General features: G+C 38.1%; 1 protein-coding gene across 1 annotated transcript in view; it reads left to right on the top strand.

Moving 5' to 3' along the window:
• Positions 1 to 313: 313 nt before the first annotated feature.
• LOC108571565 (transcription factor SOX-6) overlaps positions 314 to 26,920 on the top strand; it is a 159,332-nt gene continuing 132,725 nt past the window's right edge. Inside the window, 1 exon segment of the mRNA XM_017933635.1 lies at positions 314 to 475. Within this exon segment, the coding sequence (XP_017789124.1) occupies positions 459 to 475 (17 nt within the window). The 5' untranslated portion in view covers positions 314 to 458.

Raw genomic sequence — 26,920 nt, 5'->3', positions numbered from 1 at the left:
GATCGTCGGTCACGTTTGCGACGGAACCATGAGTTAGAGAGACCTGTGTGGGACCGTCAACTTACGATCTTCACCTCGATTCGTAACGATCCTTCTCTCTCATCGTTGGAGTTTCTTTCGATAACGAGATACTTCCTGGTTCTACACACGTAAACACATCAACCTCGTCGTTCTTCAACCAAGTGCAGATATCGAATATATATACACACGTATTCTACACGTATATATTCGTCTACGTTACCCGAAGGAGTGTCGACGAAGTTCACTACTAGAGATCATCCGAAACGCGCTCGTCGTCTTCCTACCTGCAGCCTCGGATCGCTGGTTCTCGTTCAAGTGCCGGTTCTGTGCGGGGGTGTAAATAAAGCGTCTGTATTAATCGAATTGCGTGACAAGTGCCACGAGGACGTCGAAACGAACGAGGGTAGTCGAGGCTACCAGCGCGCGAGCAGGATGATATGAGCACGCTTGGCAGGTGAGTGGAGACGCACGTGACCGCGTTACACGTTTACACTTCCGTCAATAACACAATGCTCACCTTCGAGATCATCTTGAAAGCCCTAAAATGGTGAATCAATCCCCACCCCCGGTATGACAAACTTCAAATCATATTCCTTCGTGTCGAATGTTCCACGTGAATCTCAGGCCGGCTCTCGATTTCTCAATAGTTCCACACTCGCCACGTAATCCGTGTATACTATACCAACGATAACGTCACCGTATCACGTCTGTGTGTGTGCGTGCGTGCGCGTGTGTGTACGCGTGTGTTCCGGCAGCACAGGGCCATGTGTTCCCCGGCGAAAGAGAAGGAGAGATCGGCAGAGAGAGTGACAGATCGAAGGAAGAAAGAGAGAATCGACGACGCGTGTTTAGAGCGAGGGAGAGAGAGAGTTCGAAGGAGGGTGGCCGGAGAAAGAGGGAGAGACCATGCAACGCATCTGACCCAGTGACCCTCCCTTGGCTCTCTTCGGTGTCCCCGTTCTCCCCGTCCCTTGCATTTCCCTCGTCCAAATGCTTCCCATTTACTCCACCGTATACACTACACATATACATACACACGCACACTTATCCTGCGTGCGCCCTGCGCGACCCTCTCTCTCTCTCTCTCTCTCGAAAAAATCTCCAAACGGATTCGCCTTTCCTCCGACTTCGACGACCACTTGACGCTCCTCCGACGATCCTCTGTCGCGCCGCGTCTATCCGCCTCTTCTGGGAGAGATTCCATGGGAAACAAAGTCGTCTTCGCGTTGAACGTGACTGGTTTAGGTTATACACCCTGTGTATCCCCTTAGGGAGCCGAGAAGGTTTTTTTTTTACACAAAGTAGGAAGATTTTCGCGTGTGGAATAGGTGTGTGTGTGTCGAGATTTTCGTACGGTTGTTCGGTTCGTGTTTGGATTGCACATTTGTTCCCGGAGATCGAATGTAGGAGGCTTGAAAACGCACACGGTGGCGGTAGATCAAAGGGGTGAAGTCGCTGGTTTGCATAAACAGCTAAACCGGCGAAAGAGGGGTCTCTCTCGGGATAAATCTTTCAGCGTGTCCTTAATTAAAATCAGCATAACCGAGGGAGATGGGTGTACCTACTGTTAACCTTTTACGTTCGATAGAATTTTTTTTTTTAGCGGAGAGATCTTTATTTGGTAGATTGGGGATAGTGGATTAGTGCTTTGAGGTGGTTTCGATTACTTTGAAATTGTGGGATAATGAAGAGGGGAGGATAATGTGGAGATGCGGTGAATAGATTGAACTTGATCTATATCTGGTATTAATAGTGTGTCCCTTTCGCGTGTCGGATCGAAGTGTCGGAGTAATGTGACGAAGTAAAGCAAAAGAGTCTTCTTTGGTATCACTGTTAGAACATTGTTGTGTGTAAATGTTCAAGTGTCAAATTATCGTTAGAGGATGAAGCAAAAGAATCTTTTTTATTGTTACTGTTAAAACTTCTGCAAAATTGTCATCTTTTGAATATCGACTCGAAGTGTCAAGCTAATACGACCAAGTGAAGCAAAAGAATTTTGATTAACGTCGCTGTTAAAAAATGTAGAAAATTGTCACCGTGTAATAGATTCCAGAAATGCAGTAAATAAATTGAACTTGCTCTTGAATATCTGTTATTAATGTGTCTCTTTTGCATGTTGAATCAAAGTGTCAAATTAATACGGTGAAATAAAGCAAAAAAGAATTTTCTTTATTGTTACTGTGAAAAAAATTGACAAAATTGTCACATATGGAAATTGTTATATTCCAGAGATTTAATACGTAAATTGAACTTGCTCTTGAATATCTATTATTAATTTGTGTCTTTTGCGTGTCCAATCCAAGTGTCGAACTATCACGATGAAATAGATCAAAAGGATCTTCTTTATCATCACTGCTAAAACATCTGCAAAATTCTCACTTTTCGCGTGTCAAATTGAAGTGTCGAACTATCACGATGAAATAAAACAAAAGAATCTTCCTTATCATCTATGCTAAAACATCTGCAAAATTGTCACCGTTCACGCATCGAATTGAAGTGTCAAACTATCACGATGAAAAGTTATCATCGCTGCTAAAACATCTGCAAAATTCTCACTTTTCGCGTGTCAAATTGAAGTGTCGAACTATCACGATGAAATGAAACAAAAGAATCTTCTTTATCAACACTGCTAAAACATCTACAAAATTCTCACTTTTCGCGCATCGAATCAAAGTGTCAAATTTTCACATTGAAACGACGCAGAAGAATCTCTCTTATCATCACTACTAAAACATCTACAAAATTCTCACCTTTCGCGTACCAAATCAAATTGTCAAATTTTCACAATAAAACGAAGCAAAGAATCTTCTTTATCATCAATGCTGAAAGATCTGCAAAATTCTCACCTTTCGCGTATCGAATCAGTGTGAAATTTTCACGGTGAAAGGGAGCAAAAGAATACTTTATCGCCACTCTTAAAACATCTGTAAAATTCCCACCTTTCGCGTATGAAATCAAAGTGTCAAACTATCCAAATGAAACGAATCAAAAGAATCTTCTTTATCATCACAGCTAAAACATCTAAAAAATCCTCACCTGTCGCGCATCAGATCAAACTGTCAAATTCCCACAATAAAACGAAGCGAAAGAAACACTTCACCCAAACGATCACTCGAAACCGAGCATTCTCCCGAAAAAATGCAACCTCAGAAAAACCCTCTTCGCAAAAAGCACAAAACTCCCACGGCTATCTGCACACACGAACATCTCGTCAAACATCATTCTCCGCCGATATCCTGTCCAGCTCGATAACACCGAAAGGGTTAACAACGCGTTAACACGCAACGTTCCATAAATATCCGAAAATTTCTTGCCCACAGAGGTGCCGTTCGCGCGTTACCAGAACGCGGCGTTAGAGCGTCGCGTGGTTGGTTAGCGATCTAACTACCTCCAGAAATAAAACCGCTGTCCTCCTGTCAACGTTACATTGCATTGTTCCACCGTGCACAATGGCCGCACTGTGTCTCTGCCCAGTGGCAGTCGAAATTCCGAGAATTTACCGGTTGCATTTAGATGAACAATATCAGAATAGAAATCGGCAGAGTGTGCCGGGTCCGTACTATGTTTCTCTCCTCCGAGCGCGCTCCTCTCAAGAAAGTTGCGTCGCGCGGTTACAACAAACGTACAAACCCCGAAATAGAGGCTTGCGGAACGAGTTTCCCACCGCGACGAGTAGCACACACTCACACAAACACACACGAAGGAATTATTACTCGTGCCATTAACTCTTTGTGTTCTTCGACTGGCCGTACAACAATTGCGACAAGAAGACATTCGGCTATTAAAAGGCCCTGTGCGCGATAGTCTGAGAAGATTAGGCGCGAAACACGGTAGCACAGGAAGTTCTCTGTTGCGAGAGTAGAATTATTGCCGGCGTTCCTTCGTTTGCTCTTTCACGTCGCTCTGTCTGGTGACACCGGCCGACACTGATTTGTGCGTGAAAAGGGCTGGTGGAGATTTGCGGAGGAATTTCGAGTGAAATTAGGTAGTCCGATGCGAAGGATCGATCGAATCGGATTAGAATAGGAAATTAAACGGGGCAAGTGGAATATGGAAAATAAATGATTAAGTGGTGGTTTATTTGGTGGAGAAATTGCAACCATGCGGTTAACTTTGTGAGATAGATGGCTTGTCAGTCCGCTGTCAGGCTGATTGTGAACAGAAGGCAAAAGAGAAACGTTCAGGTTTCTTCCTGTATGGATAGATTAGAGTGGAAATTTTATTGTTAGCGTTTGTTAGGCCTTTGCTGTAACCCAAACTTCAGTTTCCTTCCACACACTCAGATGAATTCAGGTGAAAATAATTTCGGTTTCACGTGAAACCTAAGAGTTCAGGTTCCTCCTCTAAAGCTAGATTAGACAGCGTTTGTTAGGTCTTGTTGAGACCTAAACGTTCAATTTTCTTCCACACAGGTACTTATTTAGATAAATTAGGGCGAAGATAATTTTGTCGCTAGTGTCCATTAAGTAAATGAAACCTTGTGAAGCCTAAACGTTCAGGTTCCTCCTACATGCATAAATCAGAGTGAAAATTAATTTTCCCAAATTAAAATTCGAACGATTCCCATATGAAACCTAAACATTCACGTTTCTTCTACACCTGTGCATAAATTACAGTGAAAATTCAGTTCCCGAATTGAGATTCGAACGATTCTTCGAGAGGAAACCGATAGCCACAGAGCAAATTCTTCTTTCTCTAACGTTATTTCCCGATGCTTTTTATTTCTGCGACAGAGGCGATACGATCGGTTAATTGAGATGGTACCGCGATCGACAGATAGACAGTAATGAGTTTTAATTAATCGAAATTGGTCGATATTCAAATGGATCCACTTACGTACACAGCGGTAATGGTATACAGTAATTAGGTAAACGAAAAACCCCACGTGGATATAATCGTGGAATAAATCATTTTTTTTTTCAGAAGATCTAGGATGAAAATAGCGTTGCTCGTTATTCACATCAGAATCTATCCCGTTATTTGCGGACGCAGGCTTGTATTCCTTGTTTAATGTAGTGATCGGTGGATTTTTTTTTAAGAAACTGCTCGATGCAGGAAAAACTCATACGTGAACGTAGGAAAAACGTGAACCTTGATACAAATTCTGTTATTGAGAATAATAAATCAGGTGTTTATTCACTGCGCGACAAATCCAATTCGATGGTTTCGTATCGGTGTTTCAATAAACAAATTATATACTGTACTGTTGTGTTTCGAAATCGTTTCTGTGAAAAATTGGATGCTACACTCGTATTTGAATGAAATCTTTCAAATCTAGTCTCTTCGCTATCCTTGAGAAAATCCTGAACCTTGATAAGAATTCATTTATTACGGATACTGAAGGACAAGTTTGCTCATTTTGTGACAAATCAAGTTTGACACTTTTCAATGATTATTTTAGCGAACAAATTAAATCCCGTGAAATTGTATTTCATTGTTGGGTCGTCTGAACCACTTCAAAGAAATTATTTCTGACAGAAATTATTACTGTAAAATTGCAAATCACAGTGCTGCATTAGCATGCGAATCGAATCTCCAAAATCCAGTCTCTTCGATTTCTTACTCCAAACTATGCAAGATCGTCGAATCGTTGTTACAGAAAAGTTACAAACCACAATTCTTCGTTCGTATTAAATCTCCTGAATCATCGAGAAAACCTGAACCTTGGCAAAAAATTCATTTATCATGAATACTAAACGACAAGCTTACTCACTTTGCGACAAATGAAATTCAACACTTCCAGTAAACAAATTAAACACCGTAAAATTCTACTTCATTGTTGCAACACTCGAACCACCTCGAAAACATCATTTATATCAAAAATTGCAAGTTTCAATTCGACACTCGTAATTTCAGTCTCCTCGATTTATCACTCCAAACAATGCAAAATCACCGAATTCTTCGCCAATATTCGAACATAAATCTTCCAAATGCATTCTCTGCACGATCATCGAGCCATCGTCGTCGATTAGACAGCTGATAGGACAGAAAAGCGCGACGAATCCTCGATAGAAGTTCCTTGGACCGCACCAAACCACGATCGAATCTCTAGGAAGATCTAGAAAGCGCGCAGTCCTTGATGTCTCGTTCTATCGATCAAAGTGTGGCGTCTTATTAATCAATTAGCCGAGGTTTCCACGGGCTGGCCGGTATTACCCTCTCCGAGAATAATCCGCGAAGCGCGGTAGGTGCGCGTTGCCGAGCGTACGCCACGGTTCACGCCAAAAATACCGGATAATCTCGAGAGGAGCGGTGATAATTAACAGCGAACGCATGGTGTCGAGGAGCATTCGCGCGAAACGCCGCCGCGCTGCACGCATTGTGCACCGCGTTGCGTAATTAGGATGCATCGATCGACGACCCGGCCAAAGCGGGCATGAAAATGGAAAACTGCGTCTAACAATACCGATCTCTGTTCTATTCTACACTGCCCCCGCCTATTGTCCACCGCTAAAAACCGGGCGATTTCGAATCAGAGGATCGGGGGGTTGAGCCACCCCTATGAAAATTATACCTAATTTTGATGCATTTTTTAAAGAAAATTTCGTCCTTAAAGAGTGTGAAAGTGTCTTTCTCATTTCGTTTCTTTCAGTTGAAGGGTTGAGGGTTTAAACCGTCCCTTGGATCTGAAAATGTTACCTAACTTGGGCATTTTTCTTTTAAGAAAGTAATTCACTTCGTCGAAAATTTTTTACAAGGGCTTTATTGTATCACCCTCGAGGAATGTAAAAGTACTTTTTCCGCTCGACTTCTTCATAAAATGCGGCGCCGCGGCGAGCGAACGCCTCTACGGTTCTGTCTCTTACTGTCACAGGGTTTTTCGTGTTTCCAGTGTTTTTGGTGGGCTTAGAAGAAAATTTGAAAAATTTCCATCGTCTACGTGTCAATCACTAAGGATATACTTAGAATTTCTTAGAAATACTAGAACATACGTCGCATTTCCCCCAAAAAATTTTAGTGCAGTCGCGCATCACCCGCCACAAAAATGTCATTCTGAGAAAAACGCGTCGCAAATCCCCTCTAATCACATAAAACGATCAAATTTTTCCACAAACCCCATCTAGATCATAAACTATCAATCCGAACAAAACCAGAACGACCGAATTTTTCCAACCCCCTTAACCCTTTGCGATCGGCACATTTCTCTGGTTGGACTATCAGCTAGTCGAAGCAAATTTAAATTTTCAAAGTTATTTTTGCATAGTTTATTTATTATATATATAAGGATATTGAAAAACAGAATATTTTGAAACTGATACATTTTGTTTAATACATACTAGTTATAGTGCATGAAAATAAAACGTTTTAATTTTTGTAATTTTCCAAAGTATGATACAAAATTGAAATGCCGCCACTATGGCGGCACCGATCGCAAAGGGTTAAAAGATCTGTTGTTAATCAGCCGGTAAAGGCCGACCAACGCCGTCCAGCACGATGGAGGCGCTCCTGGCCCCCGCGCCCGACATTCAATTGTTACAGTTCAGTTTTTCCCAACGCACTTCGATGCAGTGTAATCTTTTATCAAGTATGCACATATCGATGTGTTTAACCGTTTGACTGCTACGCGGCGCAAAAGCGCTGCGTTCATTTGTCTCGAAAACCGGGCGCAGCGCTTTTGCGCTGCGTGTGTTTCAGTGTTTCTTTGTTGCTCCGTTTGTTTATTTTGTTGTTTTTTTATTTAATGTTTATTTTTTCTTACTCACAAGCACAATTAATATTGTTTCTTTATAATACGAAAAGAATTATTAAAATTGATTAATATTTGTCTAAATGAGAGTGTTTTATTTGACAACATCAAGTCAAAATATGTCCCGCAGTTTTCGTGCGTTCTTGCAAGAATTGCTTAGCAGTCAAACGGTTAATTCCGACGATACCTTGCACCACGAAATAACAAGATCCATCCAGCGGAACAGTAGAAAAACCCGCGGACCCTACAAGTTCGTCTAAAACCCGAGAGCTCCGTCGCAATCCACCAAGAACCCTAAAAAATGGAGACGAAAAACGAATCACAGAGGACGACAGAAAAACAGCCACCGAAGAGAAGAAGAACAGATAACGGAAGGAAGAGGAAAGACCTCCGCGAGTTTCTTTACGTAACGCGGCAAGTGCGTTCCGTTCTGCATTTTTCCGCGTCGTTCAGCGGCCGAGTAAAAAGCGTGGACAGGAAGAGGGGCTAAAGGGGTTTCTATACGGGGAAGGGAAACACGCGAATGGAAGTGATCAAATGAATACACAGAGGCAGACTTTGTTATCGAAACGTTTCTATATTTTCCCATCCATATTCATCGGCCGCCTTTACATTTCGACGCGATCTATCGGTGCGACGAGCCGCGCGTAATAAATGCCCCGCGTTGCATGGATTATCGGCCTCCAGCCGGACATTATGTGCCCTGATCAATAACCAGAAACGAGATGTACACGTATACTACCTGTGCACGCTCGTAACACACAGAGGGACGCATATGCTTCGACGACACGGTAAATAATATGATAATGACACTCGTTAAAAGCCCGGCGCGGCTAATCGTTCGCGTCGCGGTGTGTAATGGCAGCCGTTTACACCGAGCAACGCGTGAATCTCGTTGTGCTGTTGTCCGGCCGCCGCCGAAATTCCAGAGAGAATTTTATATCAATCGAACAACGTCCCGCTGGTGATTTTTTTTGTTTTCTTCGATACACTTCGAGAGAGAGAGAGAGTAAAAATAGAGTATTTCACGCCGGCGGTCTCGGGATTGAAATATCGTGCGCAAACTGGTGTCGATAATGCTTTGTGAGAGGAATAATCTAATCGGCGCCTGGTTACATAATATTATAATGGCATTATTTAACGCTGTAGTCGGATACGATTCTCTGAGCCGAGGGAGATGGTCTGTTATTCTGATGGCCAGTCGAAAATAGCGATCTTTTTTGGTGTTTTTTTTTTTTTTTTTAATTGAGTGGTGTTTACTATCTGGTGTGGCGATGGTTTCAATTATATGTAGAGAGTGTTCAATAGGAGGAATATCATTCTTTTTGATTAACTTTAGAATTTTTTTTCTTTTCTTTTTTCTTACCGAGCAAAGTATTTGCGGTCTGGTGAGAGTAAACAATAAGCAAATAATGTAGAGAATGTTGAACTAAGTAATTTGTTTTTCTTTTCTTATGGGGTATGGTTTTAATTACGTTGATTCGAATTTCTTTGCAATTACTCTGTTACTGTGGGCTGGGAACGTTTCAACTTTCTCACCGAGTTGATAATTTGTTGACTGATTTGGTAAGATTGAAATTCTTTGATAGTAGAAATGATGGACATAGTACTGAAATTCTTCGATCACATTTTCGGTAATTGTGTTTCGTTTCTTCCCGAAAAATGGCGACTCGAGCACAGTTTTGTAGGTGAATTAGGTCGAGTTCAGGTTTCGTGAAGTTTAACGATGGTGAATTTGAGAAACGAGTTGATACGTTAAGATAATAAGATAAAGATAGCTCTTTACGTAGAAAATTCTTGAGAAAAGGTGGTTTTCCTTTACGTTTTGCGGAGTTTATTAACGGTGAATTTGAGAAACGAGATGACACGTTAAAGTAACGCGACAAATAGTTATTTATATAAAAAATTGTCTATTAACCCTTTGTAATCGAGTGGTGACTGAGAAGCGACATTAAACAATCGTCACTTGGTGAATAATCAATCAAGCCAGAGAGCAGATCTATATGGCCTCTATAAATTTGTTCATTATAGTGAAATAGAGAATACGTTGAATATTTAAGTAAAATGGTATAGTTTATTACTGCGTTAATTTGAAAAAATTTCAAACCTTCGATTCGCAAACTTTTCTGTTACAATATGACCTCCGAGTGCAAAGGGTTAAATCTGAGAAACGAGATGATACGTTAGAACGATAAGACAAATACACTTATTTGTCTAGAAAATTCTTAAAGGAAACTATTATTCTTCACATTGTCCGAAATCGTTGCACTCGTATACGAGAAGTGTCGTTCGATTCTGCACGATCACGGTTGTAACATAAAAATACGCTGATTCTCGTTTAAACGAAGGCATAAACGACTTCGTTAATCATTGCTGAACATGATACCATAAATCTGCATTGCAAACCGCACGCAAATCAGTTATTTTGATTTTTGTTCGCGACATTAATGCCCGTAAACGTGCGCCTTTTTTCCCCAACTATAATGCATAAATACTATGATAATCGGCCATAAAGTAACAGTCTAATCTCGAAGAGGTTGCATAACACTCTGATCACGTCGTTCACTAGAATTCTGCTCCGGATAATACTTTACGGTAATTAAAATTCCACCGTTCGAGATCTTTTTCCATTATTTTCGCCCATTAAGAAACAGAAGCACTGTTCCTCTGTTATTTCGCCTTGGGATTGAAATCACGTCTGTTTCGCGTTAATATTCATTCTCGTAAGAAAGAAATCCGTAGAAATGATCGTGTTCATACGTTTGCACGAATTGAACGCTGTGATTGCGGGATTTTTCCGAGAAAATTTCGAGACAGATTCGTAGAAGAGAATTAGCGAAGATTTGACGTGTGTGCAACAAAATTTTAGCGAAATGCAGCAACGTTCGTTGCAAATGACAGGCTAGAAAATTGCAAATCTGCCGTGAAATTTGGCAACATTTTAATGCAACGGATATACGCCTCTGCGAAATTATTATTCGAAAACGAAAGCGTGAAAATAGAGCGAAGCTGTGACATAGGGCTGAAGTTGCTATAACTGAACTTCGCATTGTCTCGAAAATATCGAATTTTGGCCAAAAAATTGGAGAAAATTGCCGCAACCGTGCTACGAACAAATAAAAATCACCTCATCTCGATTTCACGCTGTCTTCGAAATTTCGAATTTTGTCGAAAAAATTGCCGCAATCAGAATAGAGCGAATCAATGAGATAAACGACTGAAACATTGAAATCACTCCATCTCGATTTCGCGTTGACTCGAAAAAAATTAGGAAAAATTGCCGCATTCCCCCAAAATAAAGGCACCAAAGCATAGTGAAGCAGTGAAATAAACGGCGAAAAGATTTAAATCACGCCATCTCGATCTCGCGTTGTCCCCAAAATTGTCAATTTTGTCCAAAAGATTAGAAAAAATTGCCTCGGTCGTATTCCCTCAAAGTGAACCCAGAAAAACTTAGCGAAACACTGAAACAAACGACGAAAGAATGAGAATCACTCGATCTGAATCTCACGTTGTCTCCAAAAAAAAAGTCGCCTCGATCGTATTCCCTCAAAACAAACCCACAGAAACACAGGTGGAGCAGTGAAACAAACGACGAAAGAATGAGAATCACTCGATCCGAATCTCACATTGTCACCAAAATTTCACCCAGCGAACAGGAAAATAGAGCGACAAGTTTGCTGCAATCGCCGTCGATCGTTGTTCGAACTCGTTCGAATAAAATCAACGCGGCGAGTACAATAAAAGTCGGCGAAACGAAGAAGAGAAGAATCTGGTGGCAGGAGCACGATCTTAAGTGAGATACGCGGACAGCTCTATAATTACGTGCGACACCTCTCTGTATATATGAATTCGGGAAGGAACGTGTGCATCGTGCCACGACAATGCCTCGATTGCGTCACAAAGCGTGAGCAAAAGAGATCGTCCAAGTGTCAAAACACACTCTTCTCTCCCCTCTCTGCTCTTCTCTGCGCGCCTGTGTGGTGGTTGAATGGCGAGAAAAGAAACGTTGCGATAAGGTGGCTGAGAGAACGCGTACAATATCAACGAGAAAAGAACGCGCGAGTCCCGTTGTTGCGCAACCGGGGACTAACAATATGTATAAACAGTGGCAAGATAGAGCGTTATATCGTTATCGCGACGATGCTGCTTCCAACGAGGTCCGGAATAATTCGATTAATTATGTAAATCTATTCTTCTTGGAGAGAAAACGGCTGTGAAGATGTGAGATCGAAGGAATGGAAATTCATCGGTACGCATATGTACGTGGATAGTATTGGATCGAGGAATGTTGGACTTTCAATTGTTCCAGTATTCTTTTTTATTCCTCTTCCGAGAGAAAATTCTGGTGAAGATGTGAGATCGAGGCAATGGAAATTTATTGATAAATTTGGACAGCATTGGATGATATTAGCGATTAGTAGAGTTCTTCTTTTAGAGAGATCGAGGCAGCGCGAATTTATTGATAAATGTGATCAGAATCTTGGATTTTCAATTACTTCAATATTCTTTTCTGTTCTTTTTTTTAGAGAAAATGATGGTAAAGGTGTGACACTGAAATAGTTGGAAATTTACTGATAAATGTGAATAGTATTAGATCGTAGAACACGAAGCGTTGGATTTTTAATTATTTGAAAATTATTAGAGTAGTTAATCCTGTCTACTCTTTTTTTTTAAAGAAAATTCTGACGAAGATGTGAGCTCGAGGTTTTAGATTTTCAATCACTCGAAGATTGTTCCAGTGGACTGGTTGAGTATTGAAAAATTTTGCAACAGTTCGAATTTGAAAAAGAATTCGATGTTTCATATTACAATACACGATCTAACAGTTGATTCACGAAAATGTGACCAAACTTGGTGTTCAAAATAACGAAGCTCTGTTAGGTGGATTTCTGTGCAGATTATTTTAAGGATACTTGGCTGAACTGGTGGCAGAGTGATAAACCGAGTTGCAATCCGTTGATAAACGTGGATAACATTTGATATTTCGAAGATCAAGAAATTTCAGTACTTGTCACACTATCTGCGTGAAACATTGTTCCATTTTTTTAGTACGACCATAAGTATTTCTTCACAGATTTCTATTTATGGAGTTATCAGAAGATGCTTGGCTCAGAAAATCGTATTATCAGGTCCAAAGTATAATAACTTTGGTTGTTCCACACGAATTTAAGCTCACTACTTTCAGTTCATTTCTCACCACGCGGTACAAAATTTCCATACTTGCTACCATTTCGCGGAACTAAAAAAAGTCCTCGAACGAATAACCACAAATACCCCACGACAAACAATAACGAAGCTTCCTAAGCCAACAATTCTCCAAACATTCGCATCTAACTCGAAAACAATTCCCACAAAAAGTTTCCAAAGCAGCGCCCACCCACCGTAACCTCTACCAAAAAGAAACCGACTCTTCTCACGATTCAAACTCCGGCCCGATCCATCTCGCAAGCTTCATCTCCTGCATTTCAACTCGACCGATCGTAGAAAAAGTCGACGATAGCGGGGGGAAAAAAGTTTCACGTGGAACCTTGACACTGTTCGACGATTTGCATGGAAGATGAGAAAAATGAACTCGCAGCGATTAGAGAGCGAGTAACGAAAAATGAAACGGAAAACGCAGGGCACGCGCGCGTTTGAAGATCGCAGGAACGCAGCGGACACCGTCGCGTCGGCTCCCTACGCGGCGTCGCGACGTCTAAACGGATGAAAAACAATCGAGTCGATCTCTCTCCCTGCTCGCGGAGCATTAATCGCGGTTCAACGATTTAATACGATCCGCGACGATGAATTGCTAATGCGGTCATTAGCGGCGCGCCAGCGTTATGGAACGATTTTTGCACCATCTCGCGCGAGATTCTTCTCTTATTTCTCTCTCTCTCTCTCTCTGTGTGTTTTTGCTTCTTTTTTCCGTTTCTTCGCTACTCACGCCACAACTCTCAATGAATTTACAAAGCAACGACGATTGTCTTGCGTCAGCAACGCGTTAACATGTGTCAGAGACGGGAGGAGATATGCGCGACACGCGGAGAATAACGAGCTGGACCGGATAACGTGGCATATTTCACTTTGACACCGGCGTTACTCGGCTAATTATCGGGGGAGCAGGGCGAAAATCGGTTCTTTACGCGTTGTCAAGTTCAAGGATAGATTTCCTATTTTTGATGCTCGGAGAAAGTTTGCTTTCTTCTGGAAAGCTTCGTGGAAATCGTGGATGACGATTGTAACTTGAGGTAATTATTGAGAAAAGTGACTGAAAACTGCTGTAATTTTTTTAGAGTTTTGTTGTGAGACTTTCTGAGGAATTTTCTTCTATTCTGGAGTTTGCTGCAACGAGGGATTTTTGTGGGAATCGTGGACAGCGATTCGATCGTAACTTGGGTTAATTGTCGAGGAAATGGAGTAAAACTCGAGAGGATGAATGTGCAATTCTGTTTAACGTTTCGCTCTTGTGAGATTTTGAGAAGTGGTGGCTGGGGTGAAAACTTATTTTATTTTCGAACTTCATTAAAGGCATTATTCTAGAAGATGCACTCTTTAACGTCTCTATGCTCTTACACTCTGAAACTCGGATTCTTGCAAACTATTAATTGCTTCTAATGGCTCGGATTCCTACATATTTGGGTTCGCTGTAACGAGGGATTTTTCTGGGCATCTTTGTGGAAATAGCGGACAGAAATTCAATTGTGATTTCTGTTCATTATCAAGGAAACGGATTAACATTCGGGGAGGATAGATCTGCAATTTTTTATCGTTCTGTTCTCGTACGATGTTCTGAGAAATTGTGTTTTATTATTCTGTGATTATGTCTAAGGAGCGATTTCTGGACGTTGGGTTATCCATTGTTATCTAACAACTGCAATTTGTGCTAATCACCGAGGAAATGGGCCGAAAATCTTCCGTTTAAGGTCTGTCAAGTAATTGCGCTATGCTCAGAAATTTACTTGATCTTTTTATCTGTAATTTACAGTGGATCCACATTCTCAACGGACGTTCTATTCCCGTGTATTATCCTGAAAAACTTTGTTTCACAAAGTGATTAGCTGTGACAAGTGATTTTTCGACTTTACATTGTTCATATTTCTGGAGGTGATTTTAGGAAATTTATTCGATCGGTGATTCGTCGAGACACGGTACTAATTACAGCTGATTAGTATGGCCTGATCGATGCGACTGAGAAGCTGCTTGGAATAGAATTGTTTCGAATAATATCGATATTATCAACAGTTCGACACTTCTACCAGCTGTTATTATATATTAGCACGTTAGTTTATTGCCCGATTTGCATAAACAACTCGGCGAATGTTCCTTTTTTTTCCACAGGTTAATTTATGGACAATTATTTCCGAACGTTAATCTCCATATTTATGAATTCCATAAATGGTACGGTATCGTTGAATATTCGCGCAATTTCATCTCCGTTATCGTAATAACTTAACACCTAATTGACTCAAGTAATAACTCGTTCGTAAAAAAGATATAGAAAATAGTTCATTTTTTTCAGTGTAAAAAAAAAAGAACTGATAATTTGTTCAACTTAATGCCATTATAAAGAAAGAATATTTATTAATGCTTCGTGAAGAAAACAATTGTTATATTTACTAATTAAAACCGCAGCAATATTCTCCTCAATTTTGTCTAAAACAAGTAACAACGTGCCAACCACATTTGAACATCAAAGATATGGGCGGAACCAGTGTATGTACCTAGAAGGCGACAGCTTTGCACGAGACGTAATTCTCCATTTTTCCGATCCAAACTCGATGCGAGAGCGACGGAGAGAGGAAGAGAGAGAGAGAGAGATAGAGATTGCGTGGAATATCCGTGGTGAGTTAAAGGTCTCATCGCGCGGCTAATTAGCCCCGAAAACAACGGCAAACTCCGCGACTACTCGTGAGGAAAAAAAGGTCTGTGCTCCAATTACGACGATTCCCCGAGATCGATGGATACGCAACGACCGTTTTCTGCCCCTTGATCTCTCTTTGGGGGCGGAAAAAAAAGGAGAGAAAGAGGAATTTGCAGGCTGCAATCAGGGCTGCTTCCGCTTCCTCTGCTTTCGCGGAGGCTATCTGTTTTTCACTCTTTTTCGAAGTGTCTCCTCTCTCTCATTTCTCTCTTAGTCTCTCCTTCCTTCTCTCTCTCTCAGATTCTCCTTCCCTCTCTCTCCCTCTAATTTTCAAAAAGAAAAGATCCTTCTTTCCCTTTCTCAGTCTCTCCTTCCCTTCTTTCTCTCTCTCTCTCTCGGGCTCTCCTTCATCTGTCTCTCTCTCTAATTTTCAGAAAGAAAAGGTCCTTACTTCTCTCCTCAGTCCCTCCTTCCCTCTTTCTCTCATTTTCTAATTTTCAAAAAGAGAAGATCCTTCCTTCTCTCCTTCCCTCTTTCTCTCATTCTCTAATTTTCAAGAAGGAAAGATACTGTTTTCCTTCTCCCTCTGCCTTTCTCTCCCCCTCTCTGTCTTTCTTTCTTTCTCCCTCAGTCTCACCTTCCTTCTCTCTCTTCTTCTAATTTTCAAGAAAGAACGATCCTTCTGTATCTACTCAGTCTCTCCTTCCCTCTCTCTCTCTAATTTTCAAGAAGGAAAGATCCTTCTTTCTCTCTCTCTCGGTCTCTCCTTCTCCCATCTCTGTCACTCTCATTCTCTCATTTTCTCTGTTTGTATGCGTGCGTGTCAGGGCGTGCGACGAGGACGAAATAATCGTCGATTAGTAGAAGGAGCGTCTGACGGTCCCCAGTTTGATCCGTCACCTCAGGTAGATGTTTCGTCGAGAGAACGATCCAGAGGGAGTCGCGTGTAATCGCGCGACAATGCTGTTGATCGTGCTTTTGATAATGCTCGTGTGCAAGGGACAATTGCGCATGGGAGCGCGGGGATTGTCATCGAGAAATCGTACGACCTTTTCTCGGAAGGTAATGAGGTAAGAGTGGCCGATTACTCTATAATCGGCGTGGCTCGTTGTCGCACAATATATCGCCAGCGTGACAAAGAAATAGAACGAGACCGTCGGTGTAGGATATAGTGATTATATCCGTGGTATCAGTGTGTATTCTCTGCTCTGCTCTGCTCTTTTGTCACCACTTCTGTTGTGTCGGTCACCTCTTGGATCCTTTTTTAATGCTAGCTAACTCTAATCTGTCCAACAGATGTTACAACTGATTTTCCTTTTTTCTACAGAAATGCGTAATCGCTTGGGAATCGAGTGATTTCGAGACTAATTCGAATTTTCCAGTAATTTCAATTGTAATTCGAATTCTCGAATCGAGTGATTTCGAGTGTAATTTGAATTCTCCAACAGAGTGATTTCGAGTGTGCAATAAATTCTCTACAAGAGTCAGTAAGTTTGGATTCTACAAGTGACAGTATAGATGGTCCTACACCTAGGCTGTGTCATTACTGCGCCCATGTTATCTCGCTCGCAGTCAGTCAAATGTATAACGCTACACCAGTCGGTTTCCTTTATGAAATTTCACGGCTCGACAAATCATAATAGACTTTAATTTTACTTTTTTTCATCTGGAATTTTTTTTAACATGTTGGTGAGATTTTCCTGATGAAAATGATATCAAACACGACATAATTTGAACAACATTTACTTATTACCACGTTCACTGTCGCACCAGATTTACAGGTTGCTGTCAGGCGGCCACAAGAAAATACATTTTAAGCATAGGATTATAGTATTATGCTTTATAATTTTTTTTTCAATTGAAAATAATGTCTAGCTAGCTATGACGTTCAAAATTTTTAGTTGACAACATTTATTTTATTTTAATTATTCTAAACATTTGAGGCACTCCATTTGACCACCATGGCCATATCGAGGAAACAATCTAACGTTAAAACTTATTGAGTGATTAATTTAATTTCATAATATATCGCTTTAGCGAGCCACCGTTTGGTTGCCAATTGTTTATCACATAGTCGGCCTACCTCCACGTAAAAAAAAAAAAAAAATGTAGGGTCGATAGCAGCAGAAAAGCTGCTAAACAATTAGAATTAAATGTAACGATAGAAATTATTGCAATAATGCGTAATGCAATTGAAAAATTGAAAGAATCAAAAGAAAAAACGCGAATTCATATCTTTCTCGATTCTAGAATATAAGAAAATTTGAATAAAATACGCGACGAGAATTGGGGAGAAGCATAAGTTAAACGCGTAAAAATATTCAATAATAAACGAACTAGGGATGAAGCTATTATTTCAATACGCGATGCACTGACTCTAGTATTTACTAAAATTCAAAAATTCTCGTATAAATTCCGAAAATAGATTATTAATTACGGTAAACTACTGAGACGGTTTAATTAAGGGTGGGCATGGTGCTGCTTTAGTTTGAAATGATTTATAAACACATAATTAACAGAGGAAAAACCGTGAAACGGCAAAACGTCTACATTCTAATTGTTATAACATGTAAACAGAACTTTAAATTTAGTGTAAACAGAAAAAATATATAATACAATTTATTTCACGGTATTGCAACAAATAAACGTTGAATCAATATTTAATTCGTATAAAAACAATTATTTAACGTAATAATTTTACCTTCACTATGGCTATTTTTAATCTACGACCACAGGTCAACCTGATTTCTAATCCTTACGAACTTTAAATTCAGTCTAAACTGAGAAAATATATAATACAATTTATTTCACGGTATTGCAACAAACAAACGTTGAATAGATTCTTAATTCGTATAGAAACATTTATTTAAAATAATAATTTCACCTTCACTATGGCTATTTTAAATTTACGACCAAGGGTCAACCTGATTTTTAATCCTCCGAACTTGATTTCACAACGAGAAAGTAATAAGATCGTTGAAACGTACTTATTTGTCAAAGAAACTTGCAAAAATGTATAAATAATAATATGTAATGTTTTAACAAATTTTTGGAAGTATAAATTAATAATAAAATTGTGAAAATTAATAAATTATACGTTATTATAACATTAATAGAATTATGACTAAACCGAAGTTCGAAGTCGAGTATTTAAAGTCTGATATTACGTGCCTAGCGAGTGCCGGTAATTGTTAAAATTTGTTTAATAATTAGTAATAGAAATTCTAATTGATTCTAATGTATACAAGTGTTACAAGAAGGCTGAGTGTGTACAGGGTGGACATAGACTAGCTAGTAGCCCCCGACCACTCTATTCACATCTCAGAACCTTCAGGTCAAAATACGCCGCGAAGTGTCTAGGGCCCAGTATAAAGGGTAAATGATTTCGCCGGACGTCGGCGGGTCCTTATATACCTGCGGTACCCTCTCCCCAAAGTCATTAGCAAAATCGTCGGTTAGGTCAGGCGGGAAATTTTCGCGGGAGATTTTCGCGGGAGATTTCCGATATCGTAACACGGTATAATTTATCAATTTTCACAATTTTATTAAAAATTTATACTTCCGACAATTTGTTATAACATTGCATATAACAATTTATACGTTTTTACAATATTCTTCAATGGAAACATAGGTTTTAGCGTTCTCGTTACTTACTCGTGGTTAAATTAATTTCGTAGGGATTAAAAATCAGGTTGACCTGTGGTCGTAGATTAAAAATAACCGAATTCGCGTTTTTTCTTTTGATTCTTTCAATTTTTCAATTGCATTACGCATTATTGCAATAATTTCTATCGTTACATTTGTATGTATTCAACGTTTGTTTGTTTTAGTGTCGTGAAATGAATTATATTACACATTTTCTCTATTCACACTGAATTTAAAGATTATAACGATTAAAAATCAAGTTGACCTGTGGTCATTTATCAAGAATAATCATAATAAAGCTGAAATTATTGTGTTAAATAATTTTTTTAATACGAATTAGGAATTTATTCAACGTTTGCTTGTTAGAATAGAACGATAAATTTAGTGTAAATATAGAAAACGTATAATATAATTTATTTCATGGTATTGTAACAAGCAAACGTTGAATAAATTCCTAATTCGTATTAAAAAAATTATTTAACACAATAATTTCAGCTTTATTATGATTATTCTTGATAAATGACCACAGGTCAACTTGATTTTTAATCGTTATAATCTTTAAATTCAGTGTGAATAGAGAAAATGTGTAATATAATTTATTTCATGGTATTGTAACAAGCAAACGTTGAATACATTTTTCATTCGTGTAAGAAGAATTATTTAACACGATAAATTTAGCTGTACTATGGTTATTTTTAATCTACGACCACAGGTCAACCTGATTTTTAATCCCTACGAAATTAATTTAACCACGAGTAAGTAACGAGAACGCTAAAACCTATGTTTCCATTGAAGAATATTGTAAAAACGTATAAATTGTTATATGCAATGTTATAACAAATTGTCGGAAGTATAAATTTTTAATAAAATTGTGAAAATTGATAAATTATACCGTGTTACGATATCGGAAATCTCCCGCGAAAATCTCCCGCGAAAATTTCCCGCCTGACCTAACCGACGATTTTGCTAATGACTTTGGGGAGAGGGTACCGCAGGTATATAAGGACCCGCCGATGTCCCGCGAAATCATTTACCCTTTATACTGGGCCCTAGACACTTCGCGGCGTATTTTGACCTGAAGGTTCTGAGATGTGAATAGAGTGGTCGGGGGCTACTAGCTAGTCTATGTCCACCCTGTACACACTCAGCCTTCTTGTAACACTTGTATACATTAGAATCAATTAGAATTTCTATTACTAATTATTAAACAAATTTTAACAATTACCGGCACTCGCTAGGCACGTAATATCAGACTTTAAATACTCGACTTCGAACTTCGGTTTAGTCATAATTCTATTAATGTTATAATAACGTATAATTTATTAATTTTCACAATTTTATTATTAATTTATACTTCCAAAAATTTGTTAAAACATTACATATTATTATTTATACATTTTTGCAAGTTTCTTTGACAAATAAGTACGTTTCAACGATCTTATTACTTTCTCGTTGTGAAATCAAGTTCGGAGGATTAAAAATCAGGTTGACCCTTGGTCGTAAATTTAAAATAGCCATAGTGAAGGTGAAATTATTATTTTAAATAAATGTTTCTATACGAATTAAGAATCTATTCAACGTTTGTTTGTTGCAATACCGTGAAATAAATTGTATTATATATTTTCTCAGTTTAGACTGAATTTAAAGTTCGTAAGGATTAGAAATCAGGTTGACCTGTGGTCGTAGATTAAAAATAGCCATAGTGAAGGTAAAATTATTACGTTAAATAATTGTTTTTATACGAATTAAATATTGATTCAACGTTTATTTGTTGCAATACCGTGAAATAAATTGTATTATATATTTTTTCTGTTTACACTAAATTTAAAGTTCTGTTTACATGTTATAACAATTAGAATGTAGACGTTTTGCCGTTTCACGGTTTTTCCTCTGTTAATTATGTGTTTATAAATCATTTCAAACTAAAGCAGCACCATGCCCACCCTTAATTAAACCGTCTCAGTAGTTTACCGTAATTAATAATCTATTTTCGGAATTTATACGAGAATTTTTGAATTTTAGTAAATACTAGAGTCAGTGCATCGCGTATTGAAATAATAGCTTATACAGATAATCTTTTGAAATTACTCTTAATTAGGGAAAATCTTGAATCTTGTATGGAAGATGAAGATTTTCAGGAAATATTTATTTTTCAACAATGAATTTTTGTTTTATCGATTAATAACGTACGAAATGATTTTTGGAAAATTTTCTTCGTTTGAACGTTCGTTTAAGGTTCGACTATGATTATCAAATCTCTCGAAACACCGTAGAATGTTCAATTTTAAAAGTAACTTCTTCAATTTTTGGATAATCTGGGTAACGTGTTAGTGTTGACGATACACTTTCGAGTATAGACGTTAAAGTTCATAGAGTGGTCGGGGGCTACTAGGTAGCCTATGTCCACCCTGTACACACTCAGCCTTCTTGTAACACTTGTATACATTAGAATCAATTAGAATTTCAATACAGTAGACTGAATAACAATTCATTTTAACTAATACCTATTAGAAATTTTCCTTTTAAAACAAATATAAATCATTTTACCAATTACTGGTACTTGCTAGACATTTAATATCAGACTTTAAATATTCTCCTTTCGGTTCTTTTAAATACAATCAAATAATTTCTTCAATTATCGATACTGACTTGGAATACTCCGCTTCGAATAAAATATTTCGAAATTATTTTGAAGGTTTAGGGAAATAAACATTTGAATTTTAGTCATCGTTGTTCTTCAGACTTGTCGAATAGGATATTGAAATGACTTTGAGAGGTTGCTTTTTCGTTACAGCATAACAATCAATATGTACTTTTCTTCCAGCAATTGAAATTAATTTGAAATTTTTCATATATTTTCTCTGATATTGAATTTTGTTTACTAATAACTTACCATCCAAGTAATTTGCATGTTAAGTAGTTAGTTGATTTATTATTGTATATTGTGAGCTGATTTGGAACGAGTGCACTATGCCCACCCTAAATTAAACCGTCACAGTACTTTACCGTAATTAATAATCTATTTTCGTAATTTATACGAGAATTTTTGAATTTTAGTAAATACTAGAGTCGTTGCATCGCGCATTGAAATAATAGCTTCATCCCTAGTTCGTTTATTATTGAATATTTTTACGAATATTTAATTACACAATTAAAAATATTTAATTAAAACAATACTATAATTTAATTTTTACCACAGATCTAGAAAGAGAGTCGCTTATTATTATTAATAATTTTTTATTCCTTCGTGAACATTTGATACATAAAAGTGAAAAGGAGATACTAAGAGCAATTTTTCTAACAAAAGATTCAATTATCGGAAGATTCGAACGGTCTCAAATATAGAACGAAAATAAAGCTATTGAATAAGATAAAATGGCGATCCTTTGATTTTCTCCAGTTTCTGTCGCATGTCTCTGGTAATGGAGATTTACCGATTCGTGTCACTATTAATAATTCTCGATCCTCAGCAGTGTCCCGGTATCAGTCTCCCTTTAGATCTCTTTTGACGTCGATTACAGACTTGTCTGGAACATATTAAAACTACTTCTTTTTTCTTCTCCTTTCTTTTTTCAAATAAAAAAAACAAGGAATTTTCTAATTATCGGAAGATTGAAATAATTTGAAATTTAACCAAAGAGAGGATGAAGCAGCGATCCTTGTATTTTCTCCAATTCGTAACGGATTTCTAACGAGGCTGATGTACATACCTACCTCGAAAATGAATAATTCCTCGCTCCAGAGAATATCTGCTTATTTCGCGTGAATTTCAGAAGACGAAATTACAATCTGTCGATACTTCCACGGCTGTATCGCAACCACCCGTCGCTATTGCTTTCGATTTATCGGTGTAATCACTTTCACAGGCTTCCCGGGTGATTGATTATTCGCGCGCACGCGATGGCGCATCGCTTCGACGAGAACTGATTTTCGCGATTAATAGAGCGCACAGTGACAATATTTCTATTTTACATTCCGGATCGTCTTCTCCCCGATTATCCATTTATCTCCACTTTCAACTTGCGTCTCGACGTGAAACATTGTTCTCCTTCGAATTCGACGAAATGAACTCCTTCGACGACGCTGACGCAAATCTACAAATTCTGTTTCTTGGAAAATTCTCGCATTTGCGATGGAAAAAACTCTTTGTCGTAATTTCAGGAAAAATTGCAATATCAGTGACAGAGAATGCATAATTCGTCGGATAATTTTCGGAACAATTCCAATATTTGAGTTAGAAATGAAGGATTCGTCGGATAATTTCAGAGAGAATTCCAATATTCACGATAAGAAAATGTACGACAATGTAGCAGCCTCTTTGCACAATCTCTTGACGAGAAAAGCAGTCCAATTGCCATAAATTAAAATTAGATCACGTTTTTCTCAAAAAAAAAAAAGATCGTTCTAAAGAGGAGACTAAATCACGGATAAATGAAAGGTACCGTATTTTTCGGACCCTAAGACGCACCCCAAATTTATGGGACGATTTTTAGAAAAGAATATTTTATCAGGCATATAAAGACATTTTCAAATTCTTACTTAATTTATTTATCGTTAAAATAATTCGCACTAGCAATATTCAAAAAGAATATCCGACCATAGCTTTATTTTTAATTCAATTAATAACCATATTGATTGTCCCTGTCTCCTTATGCAAATCAATTTCTACGTAGCTGAACGCGTACTGAGATTCAGAGCACGATTACAAATACTTAAAGCCAGATCTACATATCGATTAATTAATCCAATAAATCGCATTATTGCTGACTCTCTATAATCGTAGTGAAATTTTTTAGTCGGTCTTTACACACTTTTAAAAGACAATTACGTAGGATTATCGGATAATGTCATACATTTTGTATCATGAGTTTTTGTGCATGTCCCTTCTTTGTTATGTTACGTAAAGTCCTTTTTCTTTTGTGTAAACATCTATGTAAGAAGGCTTCGGTCCGTTTATAAATAAATAATAACATTCAGTTCATCTCCACTCTCGGTACTGTCACTCATCTCGTTAATGTCACCGTTCGAACTTCTCCGATAGCTTCGATACGGTATAAAGATTCGTATTTTAACCCTTTGCGATCGGCACATTTCTCTGGTTGGGACTATCAGCTAGTCGGAGCAAATTTAGATTTTTAAAGTTATTTTTGCATAGTTGATTTATTATATATATAAGGATATTGAAAAACAGAATATTTTGAAACTGATACATTTTGTTTAATACATACTAGTTATAGTGCATAAAAATAAAACGTTTTAATTTCTGTAATTTTCCAAAGTATGATACTTGACAAAACAAAGATCATGCCGCCATAGCGGCGACACCGATTTCTAGAACAAAATTGAAATGCCGCCACTATGGCGGGACCGATCGCAAAGGGTTAATGTTACCTTCGGAGCATAAGACGGGCGCTCCAATTTCAAGTCGATTTTTCTACGTAAAATGGTGCGCCTTACGGTCCGAAAAATACGGTAATTGTAACAAAGAAACACAGGTACAACTGGTACACCCTGTATATAACTGCGTTTCGGATTTTCGTCTCGGTATTTCTTACTTTGCCGAGCATTACACGTGTCCGGTGCGCGTAATGAACCAAGAATTCTTTATCGAACCGTCCGTAATTGTCGTTGGAAGGTATTTAAGAGGAATTTCAGAGGTCGAAAGCTGTCATAAGTATAATAAAGGGAGCGTTTAAGGATCGTGCAATAAATTGAAGGATAAATGGCCCGCGGAATCGTAAATAATCCTCGAGCGTTATCCTGTTTGGTGTACGCGTGCGATCCGATTAAAAGGCCCTAAGTGTTCCGGAGTTACGACACACCAGGTCCGTTTTGTGATGTGGAACAACGGGTTAGGTTTAAAAATAAACGAAATAATGTACTGCAGCGGGGCAAAACAGATGTCGCTTTTCAGCCACACGGGAATAGTGACTTCCAAATGCAACCGGCGAAAGCGACCGCGTAAATATCATTTATCGCCGGGCCGTTTTACCCCGAAACTCGTCTAAGACGGAGCTTTTTCACTGTCGTTCGAACCACCATCCTCCTACCCCCCCATCCCCCTTTTTCTCTTCTGTGTCCGCCGTCACGGGTGAATCGCGTCTGTGAGACGGTGGAGTTTTTAAAATTCCGTGGACGTGTTTAAATAGAGTATACACTGAAGATGGTATTTTGACGTGCGTGTGTTAATATGAAAGATTGAACGGCTGGGGCTGAGTGGAGAGATTGGAGAATGCAGAATTGAGACAATTTTTGGACTCATAGAGGCATTGTTGGTATTTGTGATTATAGAGGGATTAGAAATTTTAGAAAAATTGAGAAATACTGTTTTGAAGAATATTCAGAAATTTGGATGAGTGGAGAGATTGGAGAATGCAGAATTGAGACAATTTTTGGACTCTTATAGAGGCATTGTTAGTACTTGTGATTCTAGAGGGAATAGAAATTTTAGAAAAATCAAGAAACACTGTTTTGAAGAATATTAAGAAATTTGGGTGAGTGAGAGATGTTAGAATGCAGAATTGAGAAAATTTTTAGACTCATAGAGGCATTGTTGGTACTTGTGATTCTAGAGGGATTAGAAATTTTAGAAATACTATTTTGAAAAATATTATTGTTAGTACTTGTGATTCTAGAGGGAATAGAAATTTTAGAAAAATCAAGAAACACTGTTTTGAAGAATATTAAGAAATTTGGGTGAGTGAGAGATGTTAGAATGCAGAATTGAGACAATTTTTGGACTTATAGAGGCATTGTTGGTATTTGTGATCCTAGAGGGATTAGAAATTTTAGAAATACTATTTTGAAGAATATTAAGAAATTTGGGTGAGTGAGAGATGTTAGAATGCAGAATTGAGACAATTTTTGGACTCTTGTAGAGGCATTGTTGGTATTTGTGATTCTAGAGTGATTGGAAATTTTAGAAATACTATTTTGAAGAATATTAAGAAATTTGGGTGAGTGAGAGATGTTAGAATGCAGAATTGAGACAATTTTTGGACTCTTATAGAGGCATTGTTCGTATTTGTGATTCTAGAGGGATTAGAAATTTTAGAAAAATTGAGAAATACTGTTTTGAAGAATATTAAGAAATTTGGGTGAGTGGAGAGATGGGAGAATGCAACGTTGAGACAATTTTTGGACTCTCATAGAGGCATTGTTGGTATTTGTGATCCTAGAGGGATTAGAAATTTTAGAAATACTATTTTGAAGAATATTAAGAAATTTGGGTGAGTGAGAGATGTTAGAATGCAGAATTGAGACAATTTTTGGACTCATAGAGGCATTGTTGGTATTTGTGATCCTAGAGGGATTAGAAATTTTAGAAATACTATTTTGAAGAATATTAAGAAATTTGGGTGAGTGAGAGATGTTAGAATGCAGAACTGAGACAATTTTTCGACTCACAGAAGCATTGATATTTCTTAATTTTGTAATTTCTTCTATAATTCTGAAGAGTGATTAGAAATTCTTTTTAAAATTGAGAAATACTATTTGGAAAAATACCAAAAAATTTGGACGAGCGAAGAGACGTTAGAATGCAACATTCGGTAAATTTTTCGACTCTCACAGAGGCATTGATATTTCTTAATCTTGTGATTTTTTCTGTGAATTCGAAGAGTGGTTAGAAATTTAAAGAATAATTGAGAAATACTGTTTTGAAAAATATCAAAAAATTTGGTTGAGTGAAAAGTATATTCGAATGCAACATTGAGTCAATT

The sequence above is a fragment of the Habropoda laboriosa genome, unplaced genomic scaffold, assembly GCF_001263275.1.
Source record: "Habropoda laboriosa isolate 0110345459 unplaced genomic scaffold, ASM126327v1 scaffold40, whole genome shotgun sequence".
Lineage (NCBI taxonomy): Eukaryota > Metazoa > Arthropoda > Insecta > Hymenoptera > Apidae > Habropoda > Habropoda laboriosa.
The sequence above is the reverse complement of the archived record's forward strand: the minus strand, read 5'-3'. Positions and strand labels throughout refer to the sequence as shown.